This window comes from Scyliorhinus canicula, chromosome 1 (assembly GCF_902713615.1).
Source record: "Scyliorhinus canicula chromosome 1, sScyCan1.1, whole genome shotgun sequence".
Taxonomy (NCBI): Eukaryota; Metazoa; Chordata; class Chondrichthyes; order Carcharhiniformes; family Scyliorhinidae; genus Scyliorhinus; species Scyliorhinus canicula.
In genome coordinates this window covers 78,465,255-78,479,929 of record NC_052146.1, presented here as the reverse complement: position 1 = coordinate 78,479,929, position 14,675 = coordinate 78,465,255, and the positions used below count along the sequence as shown (strand labels likewise).

Sequence of the window (14,675 nt, the reverse complement as noted above, 5' to 3'; positions counted from 1 at the left end):
ATACAGGACAGGGGGAGCTGGAGCAGGTTCACTGTAGACAGACCCTGCTGCCTGTGATACAGGACAGGGAGAGCTGGAGCAGAGTCACTGTACACAGACTCTGCTCCCTGTGATACAGGACAGGGAGAGCTGGAGCATAGTCGCTGTACACAGAATCTGCTGCCTAAGATACAAGACAGGGAAAGCTGGAGCAGGTTCACTGTGCACAGACCCTGCCCCCTGTGATACAGGACAGAGAGAGCTGGAGCAGGTTCACTGCACACAGACTCTGCTCCCTGTGATACAGGACAGGGAGAGCTGGAGCAGAGTCACTGTACACAGGCTCTGTTCCCTGTGATACAGGACAGATAGAGCTGAAGCAGAGTCACTGTACACAGACCCTGCTCCCTGTGATACAGGACAGGGAGAGCTGGAGCAAGTTCACCGTACACAGACTCTGCTCCCTGTGATACAGGACAGGGAGAGCTGGAGCAAGTTTATTGGTACTAACTCTGTTTGAGAATCTTTCATGGTTGAAGGAATGGACCAAGAAACAGTAGTAGAAAATAACTAAGACAAATTATTCAGAATAATAAAGGCAGCCATTTAATATAATAATCGCTTATTGTGACAAGTAGGCTTCAATGAAGTTAATATGAAAAGCCCATAGTCGCCACCTTCTGGCGTCTGTTCGGGGAGGCCAGTACGGGAACTGAACCCGCGCTGCTGGCATTGTTCTGCATTACAAGCCAGCTGTTTAGCTCACTGTGCTAAACCAGCCCCTTGAATACACAATCATCTCTATTGTGGCTGTAATAGGAATCCGTGGGGATAAGCTCAAGATTTCGCTCTTTTCCATTATCCCATGACTCACTCTCTCTAGATTGCGAGTGTGAAAGCCAGGTACAAACATAATCGTTCTTCAAGCAAGAAAAACATAGGAAGGATAGCAGGAGTGATTGGACTGACCCCAACACACAATCTGCTTCTTCAAGACGAAAAGTGGATGGAAGGTGAGGAAAGTTTGGAAGAAGGGGAAAGTGTATCAACATTCACGGTAGCATGGTGGTTAGCATCAATGCTTCACAGCTCCAGGGTCCCAGGTTCGATTCCCGGCTGGGTCACTGACTGTGTGGAGTCTGCACGTCCTCCCCGTGTGTGCGTGGGTTTCCTCCGGGTGCTCCGGTTTCCTCCCACAGTCCAAAGATGTGCGGGTTAGGTGGATTGGCCATGCTAAATTGCCCGTAGTGTAAGGTTAATGGGGGGATTGTTGGGATACGGGTTACGTGGGTTTAAGTAGGGTGATCATTGCTCGGCACAACATCGAGGGCCGAAGGGCCTGTTCTGTGCTGTACTGTTCTATTCTATTCTATTCTATGTGACATTGTTCCTCCAGCAGAATGGTGATGACGTCTAATTTTATAGGAACATATGAATTAGTAGCAGGAGTTGGCCATTCGGACACTCGACCCTGTTCTGTCATTCTATAAGGTCACGGCCAATGCAATTGAGGCATCAACTCCACTTTCCTTCCCATTCGACTCCCTTGTCAATCAAAAATCTATCTAATTGAGCCTTAAAAATATTTGCTGATTTTGCCTACACCACTCTCTGGGAAAGAGAGTTCCACAGTGTCTCGACCCTCTGAGAGAACATATTTATCCTCAACTCCATCTTAAAGGGGAGACCTCTTATTTTTAAACTGTGTCCCCTAGTCCTAGTTTCTCCCACAAGCAGAATCATCCTTTCAGCCTGTCAGGATCTAATATGTCTCAAAAAAAGGTCACCTCTCCTTCTAGATTCGAATGGATATAGGCCCAGCCTCTACCTTTCCTTATCCCTTATTCGAGAAATAGGTTGAGTGAACCTTCTCTGAACTGCTTCAAATGCTATTATGTCCTTTCTTAAAAATGGAGACCAAAACTATACACAGTATTGTCGATATGGGTCTCACTAATACCCTATACAATTGTAGCAAAACATCTTTTTTATATTCCATTTCTCTTTCAATTTGCCTTCCTAATCATGTGCTGCACCGTGCTGTAAATTGTTCTTCACCACAGTTCATTCTCTAAAGTTTAAATTGGGAAAGGAAAAATGGCATACCTCCAGCAGCTCACCTCTGCTCTGTACCCTGCAGTGTTGTTGTCCCCACCCACGAGATAAGCAAAGTTATTTAAAATTGCAATGCCCTGGTTTGACATCTTTGGCATTTGTGCCTGGGTGAGAGTTTGCCATTCTCGGGTCAATGGGTTCAGAAACTTGACCTCATCACTCAAGTCTTCGCCCTGGGAGGAGTACATTCCTCCAAATCCCACCACACAACGGAACTCTGACCTCAGCTGTGTCTGAGATGTCTGCAGGACCGGCTGGAGGATTTCATTCTGATGGTAGGCCAGGGCATCTGCCAAAACCTCCTTGAGTGGACAGGGGCTCAGCCGGTTGTACAGTTTCTGGAAAGTCTGCTGTTCAATCAGCGCAAAACGGACCATCTCCAGCAGCTTTGGAGGGTCATGCAGTGAGACCTGGTCCCTGTCAATCTCGTCCTGAGTGTAGTGGTAGAGTAAGGCTGCCTCGTAGACTTCATTCTCGGAGCTGGCGTGGAGCTTATCACTGCTAAGCAGGCTCTGCACTTTGGTGAGGGGCAGCCGGCGGTATGTCTCAGTCTTGCTGATGGTCAGGAAGTTTTGTAGGATGTAAAAGTCGATCTTATTGCTCAGCTGGATCAGACTGTAATGCTCAGCCAACCTGTACAGCTCAATAATATTATCGTCATCAATCCAGGAAATGAGGAAATCACAGCAGAAATCAATTACCTCTGGAATCTGAATCAAAGAAAAAGAGAAATTGTGAGCACTCAAGAGTATAGTGTGAAAACCTGCCCCCAGAGACTCTTCTCAGTCCACAGTCTTTCGACTGCCCAGTACAATAGGATTCACCATGGGCTGCAAAGTATTGGATTTAAGCTTGTTGTTATGTACATGCACATCAAAGATTTCTGATCTCACTTCTTTACAGGAAAGGGGCGAAATTCTCCGACCCCCAGCAGGGTCGGAGAATTGCCTGGGGCCGCCGAAAATCCCTCCCCCGCCGTGGCAGAGATTCTCCGCCACCTGGGAAGTGGCGGTGGCAGGAATCTCGCCACTCCAATCGGAGAGGCCCCTGCGGTGATTCTCCGGCCCGGATGGGCCGAAGTCCCGCCGCTGGGACCACCTCTGGAATTCCCCACCTTTGGGGAGGCCCGACCCGAGTAGTTGGCGCTACTCCCCTACGCCGGCACCCTCCGTCACGCCGGGTAGGGAAGAATGCCGCCCAAGGAGTGAGGACAAATGATGAACAAGCAGTGAGTGTGCTCCTGGCGGTCAGTTCACCAACACATGGGCATTAGGCTGCAATCAGATCATCAGCACCTGCTCTTGAAACCCTTTTCTGTGTTTGTGGGAGGCACAGTGGTTAGCACTGCTACCTATGAGCACCAGGGACCCTGGTTCAATTTTGGTTTTGGGTGACATTGTGGGGTTTGTATGTTCTCCCCATGTCTGCCTGGGTTTCCTCCGGGTGCTCTGGTTTCCTCCCACTGTCCAAAGATGTGCGGGTTAGGTGGACTGACCATGCTAAATTGCCCCTTAGTGTCCAGGGATGTACAGGTTAAATTATGGGATTATGGGGATATGTAGGGGTGGACACTCATAAATGCTCATACAAAGGGTTAGTGCAGACTCGATGGGCCAAATGCCTCGTAGGGATTCTATGGTTCTATTTTATGGTACGCACCTACTTTGAGAATTAGGATGCTCTTTATGGTTTTACGGGTCTCAAGCTATATGGAGCAGCACAACACTTTCTAGCCACTAGTGTTACCTCTCAATTAACTCCGGAATGACTGTGCTCTTGCCTATTTCTACCCATGGAAATGAGATATATATTTGAAAAAGGAACATTTGAAAGGTTAAGGGAGACAGACTGATTGAATAGCTCTTTTAAGAGCTGGCATAGGCAATGTGGGCTGAAAGGTTTCATTCTTTCCTGTACCATTCTTTGCTTTATTCTCAATAGTTTCTGCCCCAGATCCATGCCCCATTCTAACTGGTACCTCAAGTAAATTACTATTCTTCACCATGAGCCTAGACGTGAGTGTTGGCAAGCTATTCAACTGCGGAGTGCAACACAATCAGCCCAAGTGTGTCCTAATCTGACATCCACTCACATGCACCTTCTGGCAGGCATCACAAGTTAGAGATTCTCTCCATCTTCTCCCAGCTTAGGGGTGTTAATGCAAAATATAATGCCTGGGATTATTGGTGATGGTCAATGTCTGGCACTTGTGTGGTACAAGTTTTACTTGCGAGTTATCAGGCCAAGTCTGAATGTTGTCCAGGTCTTGCTGCATTTTGGCACAAACTGCTTCAGTATCTAAAGACTTGCAAATAATACTAAACATTAAGGTAAAGTCGCCATTGTCCCAGATGACCATAGGCTGCTTTCCCCTTTGATGGGGAGAGTTGACTGGTGGTGATTTAACCTGAGGATCACCACACTTCAGACGAGGAGCTAGGTAGAATAACCTCACCCAGTAAGGAAATTAAACCTATGCTGTTGGCCTTTGCCCTGCATTAGAAACTAGCTGTCCAGCCAACTAACTGAACCAGGCCCTGAACATTGTGCCACAATCAACTAACACCTCTATATATCTTGTGACAGAGGGAACTTATTGACGAAGCAGCTGAAGATGGTTAGGCCTAGGGCACTACCCTGAGGAATTCCTGCAGAATGCCTGGGGCCAACCTTCTTTCTTTCAACTAGGTATGACTCCAGCCAGTGGAGCGTTTTCCCCCACTGGTCACCACTAACTTTAATTTTCCTTGATGCCACAATCAATCAAATACTGTCTCAATATTTCACTTCATCTCTGAAATTCAACTTTCTTTCTGTATTTTTTGATCAACGCTGCCATGAAGGCTGGAGCCAAGTGGCGCTGGCCACACTGCATCAGTGTGCAGGTTACTGCTATAGAGATGACACCTTCCATCAATTTGCTCACTGAGAGTAGACTAACGTGACAGTAATTTACGGAATTGGATTTTTCCTGGTTTTTGTTGACAGGACACATGCGTCTTCAGATGACAGGCAGGCCTTGAGTTTTTATTGCATCCAGTGCCTTCAGCCACCCCTTGCTATCAGGTGGAGTGAGTTGAAATGGCTGAAGATTGGCAACTGTGATCTTCGGAGGAGGCCAAGATGGATGATCCCCTTGGTGAAGATGGTTGTAAATGCTTCAGCCTTGCCTTTTTCATTGATGTGCTGGGCTCCGCTATCATTGAGGATAGACGTATTTGTGCAGTCACCTCCTGAGGGAGTGCAGCAACGGCGGGGACACTGAGCGGAATTCTCTGTCGGCCGGATCCTCTGGTCCGCGGGTTTCCCAACGTGGTGGGGTGGCCAAACTGGGGAATCCCATTGGCTGGCGGCGGGAACGGAGAATCCTGCTGCCGACGGGGACACGCCGGAAAACGTGGCTGGAGGACCGAACAATCCCGTCCACCATCTTTCCAATTACACCAAGTTCTTTCAAGTTCTTTCTGGTGTCCTGGCCAGTATATATCCCTCAAGCAACATTCTAACATTACTCTTTGTGGGAACCTGCTCTGCCATTCATTATGATCATGGCTGATCATGAAGTTCAATAGCCTGATCCCACCTTCCCTCCATATCCCTTTAGCCCCAAGAGCTAATTCCTTGTTGAAATCACACAACATTTTGGCCTTAATTACTTTTGATTATATATACGATTACAGCAAAACATCCCTAATTCCTATATTCAAATCCTCTCGCAATGAAGGCCAACATACCATTGCCGTCTTTACTGCCTGCTGTACCTGCGAGCTTACTTTCAGCAACTGGTGCATGAGGACACCAAGGCCTCGCTGAGTATCCATCTCTCTCAATTTACACCCATTCAAATAATAATCTGCCTTCCTATTTTTGTAACCGAAGCAGATAACCTTACATTTATCCGCATTTAACTGCATCTACCATGCATATGCCCACTCACTCAGCCCGTCCAAATCCCACTGAAGCATTTCTGCTTCCTCCTCACAGCCCACCCTCCCACTCAACTTTGTATAATCTGCAGATTTGGAGATAATACATTTAGTTCCTTCGTCCAAATCATTTTTTCAAAAACGCATTTTATTCAAACTTGTATCAAAGTAGGTTACAGCAAATAAACGCCCTGGAAACATTCTTCCCAACAATCAACTACACAGTTTATACAGATTTTCCTCCTTTTTCATCCCCCGCTCCCCTACCCCTCCACCCCCCTGCGACGAACAGCTCCTCAAACATGGTCACAAACATTCCCCAACTTTTCTCAAACTCCCCTGCTGAGCCCCTTAACTCAGATTTTATCTTCTCTAACCGCAGGAAGTCATACAGGTCACCCAACCATGCTGCTACCCCCGGTGGCGATGCCGACCGCCACTCCAGCAAAATTCGTCGTCGTGCAATCAGAGAGGCGAAGGCCAAGATATCGGCCTTCCTCCTCTCCATGAGCTCTGGCTTCTCTGAAACCCCAAATATCGCCACAAAAGGGTCCTGGTCCACCTCCTCCTCCACTATCCTGGCTAAGACCGCGAACACTCCCGCCCAGAGTCTTTCACAATTTTTCACAACCCCAAAACATGTGCGGATGATTCGCTGGCCCCCGCCCATACCTCTCACACTCATCTGCTACCCCCTGAAAGAATCCACTCATTATCGCCCGAGTCATATGCACCCTGTGCACCACCTTAAACTGTATCAGGCTCATCCTTGCACAAGAGGAGGTCCCGTTTACCCTTCGCAGTGCCTCACTCCATACTCCCCAATTGATCTCCATTCCCAACTCCGCTTCCCATTTCTCCTTGATCTTCACCACCCGCTCGCCTCCCTGCTCCCCCAGCCACTTATATATATCCCCAATTCTTCCCAGACCTTTTGTGCAAAGGCCCTAACCTGTAGATACCTGAACTCACTACCCCTCGGCAGCTCTACCCTCTCCCTTAGTTCCTCCAGACTGGCGAACCCTTCCTCCAAATACAAATCCCTCGCCTTGACCAGCCTCACTTCCCACCTCCTGTATACACTATCCCCCCCCCCACCCCGGCTCAAACCCATGATTCTTGCACAGCGGCGTTAGCACAGACATCCCTTCCACCCTAAAATGCCTCCTCAGCTGATTCCATATCTTCACCGTGGACTGCAACACTGGGCTCCCTGAATACCTACTCCGAGCCATTTGCAATGCTGCCGTCACCACAGCCCTCAAACTAGACCCCTTACAAGATTCCTCCTCCATCCTAACCCACTCTACCCCTTCTCCTTTCCACCACCGCCGCACCTTGTCCACATTCGTTGCCCAATAATAATGAAGCACGTTTGGCAATGCCAACCCCCCCCCCCCCCCCCCCCCCCTCGCTCCCTCTGCCTCTGTAGCAGGGTCCTCCCCACCCTCGGCACCTTCCCAGCCTGTACAAAGTCAGAGATGATTGTGTCCACTTTCTGAAAAAAAGCCTTTGGTACGAAGATCGGGAGAGCCTGAAAGATAAACAAGAACCACGACAGAATATTCATTTTCACCACTTGAACCCTCCCCACCAATGTTAAGTGCAGTGTATCCCACCTCTTGAGATCGTCCCTGGCCTGCTCCACCAGCTTCGCTAAGTTCCACTATGGAGCCCCATCTATTCCCTCGCTCCCTAATCCCCAAGTACCTAAACCTATCCCTCGCTACCGTAAATGGCATCCCCCCTAAATTAGCCCGCTGTGCCAGCTCATTCACCGGGAATACCTCGCTTTTCCCTACATTCAGATTGTATCCCAAGAACCCTCCAAACCTCCCCAAAAGGCCCAAAATCCTTTCCATACTCTCCAACGGATCCGAAACATACAGCAAGAGGTCATCGGCATAGAGCGGCACCCGATGCTCCCTCTGTCCCCTCATTACCCCTGCCACTCTGCCGACCCCCTGAGAGCCATCGCCAATGGCTCTATGGACAGCAGCGGCGACAGCGGGAACCCCTGCCTCGCACCCCTGTGTAAGTCAAAGCTTCGTGAGCTCATATCATTCGTCCTCACCCTCGCTTTTGGTGCCACATACAGCAACCGCACCTATGCCACAAATCTCGGCCCAAACCCAAACCTTCCCAAAACTTCGAACAAGTACCGCCACTCCACCCGATCAAATGCTTTCTCCGCGCCCATGGACACCACCACCTCCGGTACCAGAGCTCTCGATGGATTCATCACCACATTCAACAGCCGTCTTATATTACTAGCGAGCTGCCAGCCCTTCACGAAGCCTGTTTGATCTTCTGCAACCACCCCCGGGGCACAATCCTCCATCCTCCCCACCAACAACTTAGCCAATACCTTCACATCCGTGTCCAATAGTGATATGTGTCTATACGACCCACATTCCACCGGATCCTTCCCTTTTTTGGGATTAGTGTGATTACTGCCTGCTTCATCGTCTTCGGCAACTCTCCCTTCTCCAGTGCTTCATTAAACGTCCGCAACAGCTGTGGTGCCAGGTCCACCGCAAATTCCTGATAAAATTCTGCCGGGTACCCATCCAGCCCATGGGCATTCCCCGACTTCATACCCCTGATACTATCCAGCACCTCCCTCAGTCTCAGGGGCTCCTCCAACGCCAGCCTCTTTGCTTCCTCCACCCGGGGAAATTCCAGTTTGTCCAGAAACCACCCCATGTCCGGCTCCTCTCCTCCTGAGTCTGCCTCATAAAGTCCCTGGTATACTCTCTAAATGCCTCATTTATCTTCCCTGGCTCTGACACCACATCCCCAGCCCCAGTCCGGATCTTCAATATTTCCCTGAACGCAGCCTGCCTCTCGCCTTCTCCCCATACTCGTACTGCACCCCTCTTGCCCTACGCAGTTACCGTACCGCCTTCCCCATTGTCAGTCTATCAAATTGCCGGTGCAACTTTTTCCTCCTTGCCAATCCCTCCACGGTGGGCACCCTCGAATATTCCCTGTCCATCTCCACTATCTCGTTCACTAGACGGTCATATTCTGCCCTCCTTTCCTTATTCGCATGAACCGTAAATGAGATCATTTCTCCCGGGACGACTGCCTTCATTTCTTCCCAAAAAATGCCCACCGACACCTCCCCATTCTGATTGAACTCCACAATCCCTAATCGGCAACCCCACCTTATCACAATAACCTCCATCCGCCAACAACCCCGAGTCAAACCTCCACCCCGGCCTCTGCTCTCGTCCCGTTCTGAATCGAATCTCCAGCTAGTAGGGCGACAGGTCCGAGATAACTATGCCCGCATACTCTGCCCCCTCCACCCTAACCAAAATCTCCCGACTCACTGCAAAGTAATCAATCCTCAAATACACCTTATAGACGTGTGAAAAGAAGGAATACCCACCCCATGGTTCTGAAAGCGGCATAGATCCACCATACCCATCCTCTCCATAAACCCACCCAGCTCCCTTGCCATTCGTACCCTACCCATCGACCTGGGGCTTGACCTATCCACCCTCGGCTCCAGGACACAGTTAAAATCTCCTCCCATGATCAACTTGTACGTGGCCAAATCCGGGATCGCTGCCAGCAACTCCCTCATAAAACCCACATCATCCCAATTTGGGGCATACACATTTACCAACACTAACGGTGCCCCTTCCAATACCCCACTCACAATCACATATCTCCCACCTGGATCCCTCACCTCCTTCGCACTCACAAATCCCATTTTTTTGATCATTAAAATCACCACACCCTTCGATTTCAAATCAAACCTCGAGTGAAAAACCTGCCCGACCCACCCCTTCCTTAACCTAACCTGGTCCTTCACATGGAGATGTGTCTCCTGCAAAAAGACCACCCCCGCTTTCAAGCTCCTGAGGTGCGCTAACACCCGCGACCTTTTAACCGGCCCATTCAGTCCCCGGACGTTCCACGTTACCAACCTTACCAGAGGCTTGCGCCTCCAATCCCCTCTACCATCCGTCATCTTCCCCACTTAACTCCTGCCCCTTTAATTCCACTCTGTATCTAGCCCATCCCAGATGGCCCCTTTCTTCGCCCTTGACCATGTCATCTCTCACCCCCTGCCACATCGCAGAAACCCCCGTCCCCCTGTTTTTCCCCTTCTTCCCCCCCACCCTTTCCCCCCTCCTCCCGGCCACCCCTCTTGGCCTTCTCCCCCACCACCTCACTTCCATTCACCAGAATAACCTGCTAGCACGGCTGCCCCTGCCCAAAGGCACATCCTAATGACCTCCACCCCCACTCCTCAGCTCCAAGAAGAAGGCCTCCTGCTGGCCTTACCCTCCCCCACACAAACAAGGACATCTCCTGAACTCCAGGTAGCCTTCTCCAAAAGCAAACAAACAGATGTTAAACACAAACAGTCCCATAAAACAGGAGGGGGAATGGGAACATGCACCCCCACAGAAACTTTTCGCCCCTACAACTCCTTACAATCTCAACATTGAACAGAACCCCCCCCCCCCCACAAAGAAAGGCGGAAATCCCCCAATCCCTACACCCACTTCAAACATGCTCCCGACCATTACATAGTGCCAGCACCCCGGTTCCCAAGCATTGTCCACTCAGTTTTCCCCCAGTTTACGCTCCTTAATGAAGTTTTCGGCCGCTTCTGGGGTCTCGAAATAATACTCCCGGCCTCCAAACGTCACCCATAATTTCGCCGGGTAGAGCACCTCAAACCTGATCTGCCGCCGGTACAGCACTGCCTTGGCCTTGTTGAAACCTGCCTGCCGTTTTGCCAACTCTGATAAATCTGGATGTTATTTCAGCTAATCTTCTCCCTGGCCCATCGCAGAATTTTCTCTTTCTCCACAAATTCATGGAGTCTCACGATCACTGCCCGCGACAGCTCCCCAGCTCTAGGCTTTTGCCTCAGAGATCTATGCGCTCGGTCCACTTCAGGGGCCTTATCCAGCACCCCTTCTACCACCAGCCCCGCCAGCATCCTCGAGACGTACCTCGGGCCACTCACACCTTCCACTCCTTCAGGCAGGCCCACTATTCGCAGGTTCTGTCTTCTCAAGGTATTCTCCTGCTCCTCAACCTTTGACCTCAGCGTTTTACAAAGGTCTCCTCGGAGCCCCACCTCCGCCTCCAGAGCCACCACACGATCGCTGTGGTCCGAGATCACTCCTTCGATCTCCCGAATCTGTGATCCCTGCACCTCCAAATACCTCTCCATCCACTCCAAAATACTCTTCAGGGGTGCCACAGATTTTGCAATGGCCTTTGCATGATCCTCATGCATTTCGTTCCTCTGTTTATGGAATTCCTCCTTGAGAAAAGTCATCAGTTCCTGTATCTGGGACCTTACAGCTTGCCCCTCCCCCGCCTGCATGCTGGAAGAGACTCTCACTATTTTCTGCCAGGTCCGGTGATCAGAAGACATACCATTCCAGGGGTAAACTACTCCTCTTACATTCACCTAAGCCTTTTCATCAAAATTCCACCCGGATCTGGGTGAAAAGAGCCCTTTTCTGTGACTTTGAACAGGAACGGCCCTTTATGTGACCAATCACTCCATGGTCACAAGCAGATGTCCCTTCATTCAAAGCATTAATATATAATGTAAACAGCTGGGTCCCAGCACAGATCCCTGTGGTACCCCACTAGTTACTGCCTGCCAATCGGAAAAAGACACATTTATTCCAACTTTTTTGCTTCCAGTCTGCTAACCAGCTTTCTATCGATCTCAAGACACTGCCTGCAATCCCATGCGCTTCAACCTTACATTGTAATCTGCTATGTCAAAAGGCTTCTGAAAGTCTAAATAAACCACATCCACCCGTTCTCCCTGGTCAACTCTACTAGTTACATCTTCAAAGAATTCCAGTAGATTTGTCAAGCATGATTTTACTTTTGTAAATCCATGCTGACTTTGTTTGATTATACCATTTTCCAAATGCTCTGCTGTGAAATCCTTGATAATGAACTCTAGCAACTTCCCTACTACCTGTGCCAATGAAAGATGCTATATCAATGCAAGAGTTTCTTTTAGCATGAGAGTCAAACTGACAGTTCAAACAGAGGACAAGGAAATTAAAACTGTCCCAACTTGATGTAATGTTACAATGCCTGCAACTTTTTAAACACTGAATATATATAAAAACCTAACTGAATTTAATTAAGACAAAATCCAATAGAGAAGTACCAGGCAATAGTGACACCAACTGACCACTCAAATGTAGTCACCAAAACATGTTAACTTTTTTTCATTTTTAAAAATTAAGATACCACAGGAATGAAAGGATTGCTGTTCATTGATAAGAATTTTTAAATGGCGTTCCGATCTCCGAGGCCCTCGAAGTGATCCCCGACCTCCCTCCCAGCCTGAACGCACAATAGGAGAGTCTCCGGCCCTCCCCGCACCCCCCAACATTCACGCAGGGAATCCCGGCCTGATCATGCGTGCATAAGAAATGCCAGCTTGGCACCGTGGCAGCACCAACCTGGCAGTGCCATCTGAGCACCTTGGTAATGCCAAGCAGGCACCTGGGTGGCACTACCACAGTGCCCAGGTGGCACCAGTAGTGCCAGGGCACCACCATGCCCAGGGACATGCAGCTGGGGGCCTCCAATCCCCTGAGAGAGCCCCACGAGTGCCATCTGTGGGGACCATTTTTTTTATTTTCTTTTATTTTTTTTTGCAATAATTTTTATTGAAAAATTTTGATTTTATACAACAATGACGCACCTTAGAAAAATACCAAAAACAATAATATTAACAATCATATACATTCGCCCCACCTCCATGAACAACACAGCATTTTAACAACAACGCAGATTAACACATTGTAAAGTTACAGAATAGACACTACAATAATGAACACCCCCCCCCCCCCCCCGGGTTGCTGCTGCTATTGACCAAGATATCTATCTTTGAGCCAGGAAGTCCAGAAAAGGCTGCCATCGTTTATAGAACCCTTGTATTGATCCTCTCAGGGCAAATTTGACCCTTTCCAATTTTATAAATCCCGCCATGTCACTGATCCAGGTCTCCACACTTGGGGGCCTCGCATCCTTCCACTGCAGCAAGATCCTCCGCCGGGCTACTAGTGATGCAAAGGCCAGGACACCGGCCTCTTTCGCCTCCTGCACTCCCGGCTCTACCGCAACTCCAAAAATCGCGAGTCCCCACCCTGGTTTGACCCTGGATCCAACCACCCTCGACACCGTCCCCGCCACCCCCTTCCAAAATTCTTCCAGTGCTGGGCATGCCCAGAACATATGGGCGTGGTTCGCTGGACTCCCCGAACATCTGGTGCACCTGCCTCACCCCCAAAGAACCTACTCATCCTGGTCCCGGACATATGGGCCCGGTGCAGCACCTTAAATTGGATGAGACTAAGCCTCGCACATGAGGAGGAAGAGTTAACTCTCTCCAAGGCATCCCCCCAAGTCCCGTCCTCTATCTGCTCCCCGAGTTCCTCCTCCCATTTAGCCTTCAGCTCCTCCACTGACGACTCCTCCACCTCCTGCATTACCTTATAGATGTCAGACACCTTCACCTCTCCGACCCACACCCCCGAAAGCACTCTGTCCATCGTCTCCTGCGAGGGCAGCAAAGGGAATCCCTCTACCTGTCGCCTAGCAAACGCCTTTACCTGCAGGTATCTGAACATGTTCCTTTGGGGAAGGCCAAATTTATCTTCCAGTTCCCCCAGGCCCACGAACCTCCCGCCAATAAACAGGTCCCTCAATTTGCTGATGCCCGCCCTTTGCCACCCCCTAAATCCATCTGTGGGGACCATTGCTGAACGGCGCTCACCCGAGATCTCTGAGGCGAAGGGGGTGAATCCCAAAGCCTCAGGTATCTCGGGAATCTGCATATTAGAGTGAGACTAGTTTTTTACATAGAATTTACAGTGCAGAAGGAGGCCATTCGGCCCATCGAGTCTGCACCGGCTCTTGGAAAGAGCACCCTACCCCCTACCCAAGGGCAACACCTCCACCCTATCCCCATAACTCAGTAACCCCACCCAACACTAAGGGCAATTTTGGACACTAAGGGCAATTTTGCATGGCCAATCCACCGCACATGGTCGCACATCTTTGGACTGTGGGAGGAAACCGGAGCACCCGGAGGAAACCCACGCACACACGGGGAGGATGTGCAGACTCCGCACAGACAGTGACCCAAGCCGGAATCGAACCTGGGACCCTGGAGCTGTGAAGCGATTGTGCTATCTACAATGCTACCGTTGTCTCGCTTTAGCTCAGTGGGCTAGACAGCTGGTTTGTGATGCAGAACAAGGCCAGCAGCGGGGGTTCAATTCCTGTACCAGCTGAGGATTCTCCCTCTGTGTACCCGAACAGGCGCTGGAATGTGGCGACTAGGGGCTTTTCACAGTAACTTCATTGCAGTGTTAATGAAAGCCTACTTGTGAAAATAAAGGTTATTTATTTATTTATAATATGCAGATTTGCCAAAAGGTGATCCCACCTACAATAGGCGAGATTTACAGTGCAATGTCTCGCAAGATTGCATTGGATCTTGCAAGGTTTTGCGAATCAGGTAGTTCCCGGGAGCAGGGTCTCCCGGGTTTTGTTGGCCATGCTGCGTCAAGGCGAGTTGTTTTTCTGGTGCAGCATGGCAATTGAAACGTGCCCTGCGTATTTAAGTATGTCCTT

At 49.7% G+C, this 14,675-nt stretch overlaps 1 protein-coding gene across 5 annotated transcripts in view; it reads right to left on the bottom strand.

Annotated features, from left to right (window-relative positions):
- klhl22 (kelch-like family member 22) overlaps window positions 1-14,675 on the bottom strand; it is an 88,778-nt gene that overhangs the window by 14,346 nt on the left and 59,757 nt on the right. For all 5 annotated transcript variants that reach the window (XM_038793592.1, XM_038793618.1, XM_038793601.1 and 2 more), the window contains one exon: window positions 2,086-2,804. In XM_038793592.1, the coding sequence (XP_038649520.1) occupies window positions 2,086-2,804 (719 nt within the window). The remainder of the gene's footprint in view (window positions 1-2,085; window positions 2,805-14,675) is intronic.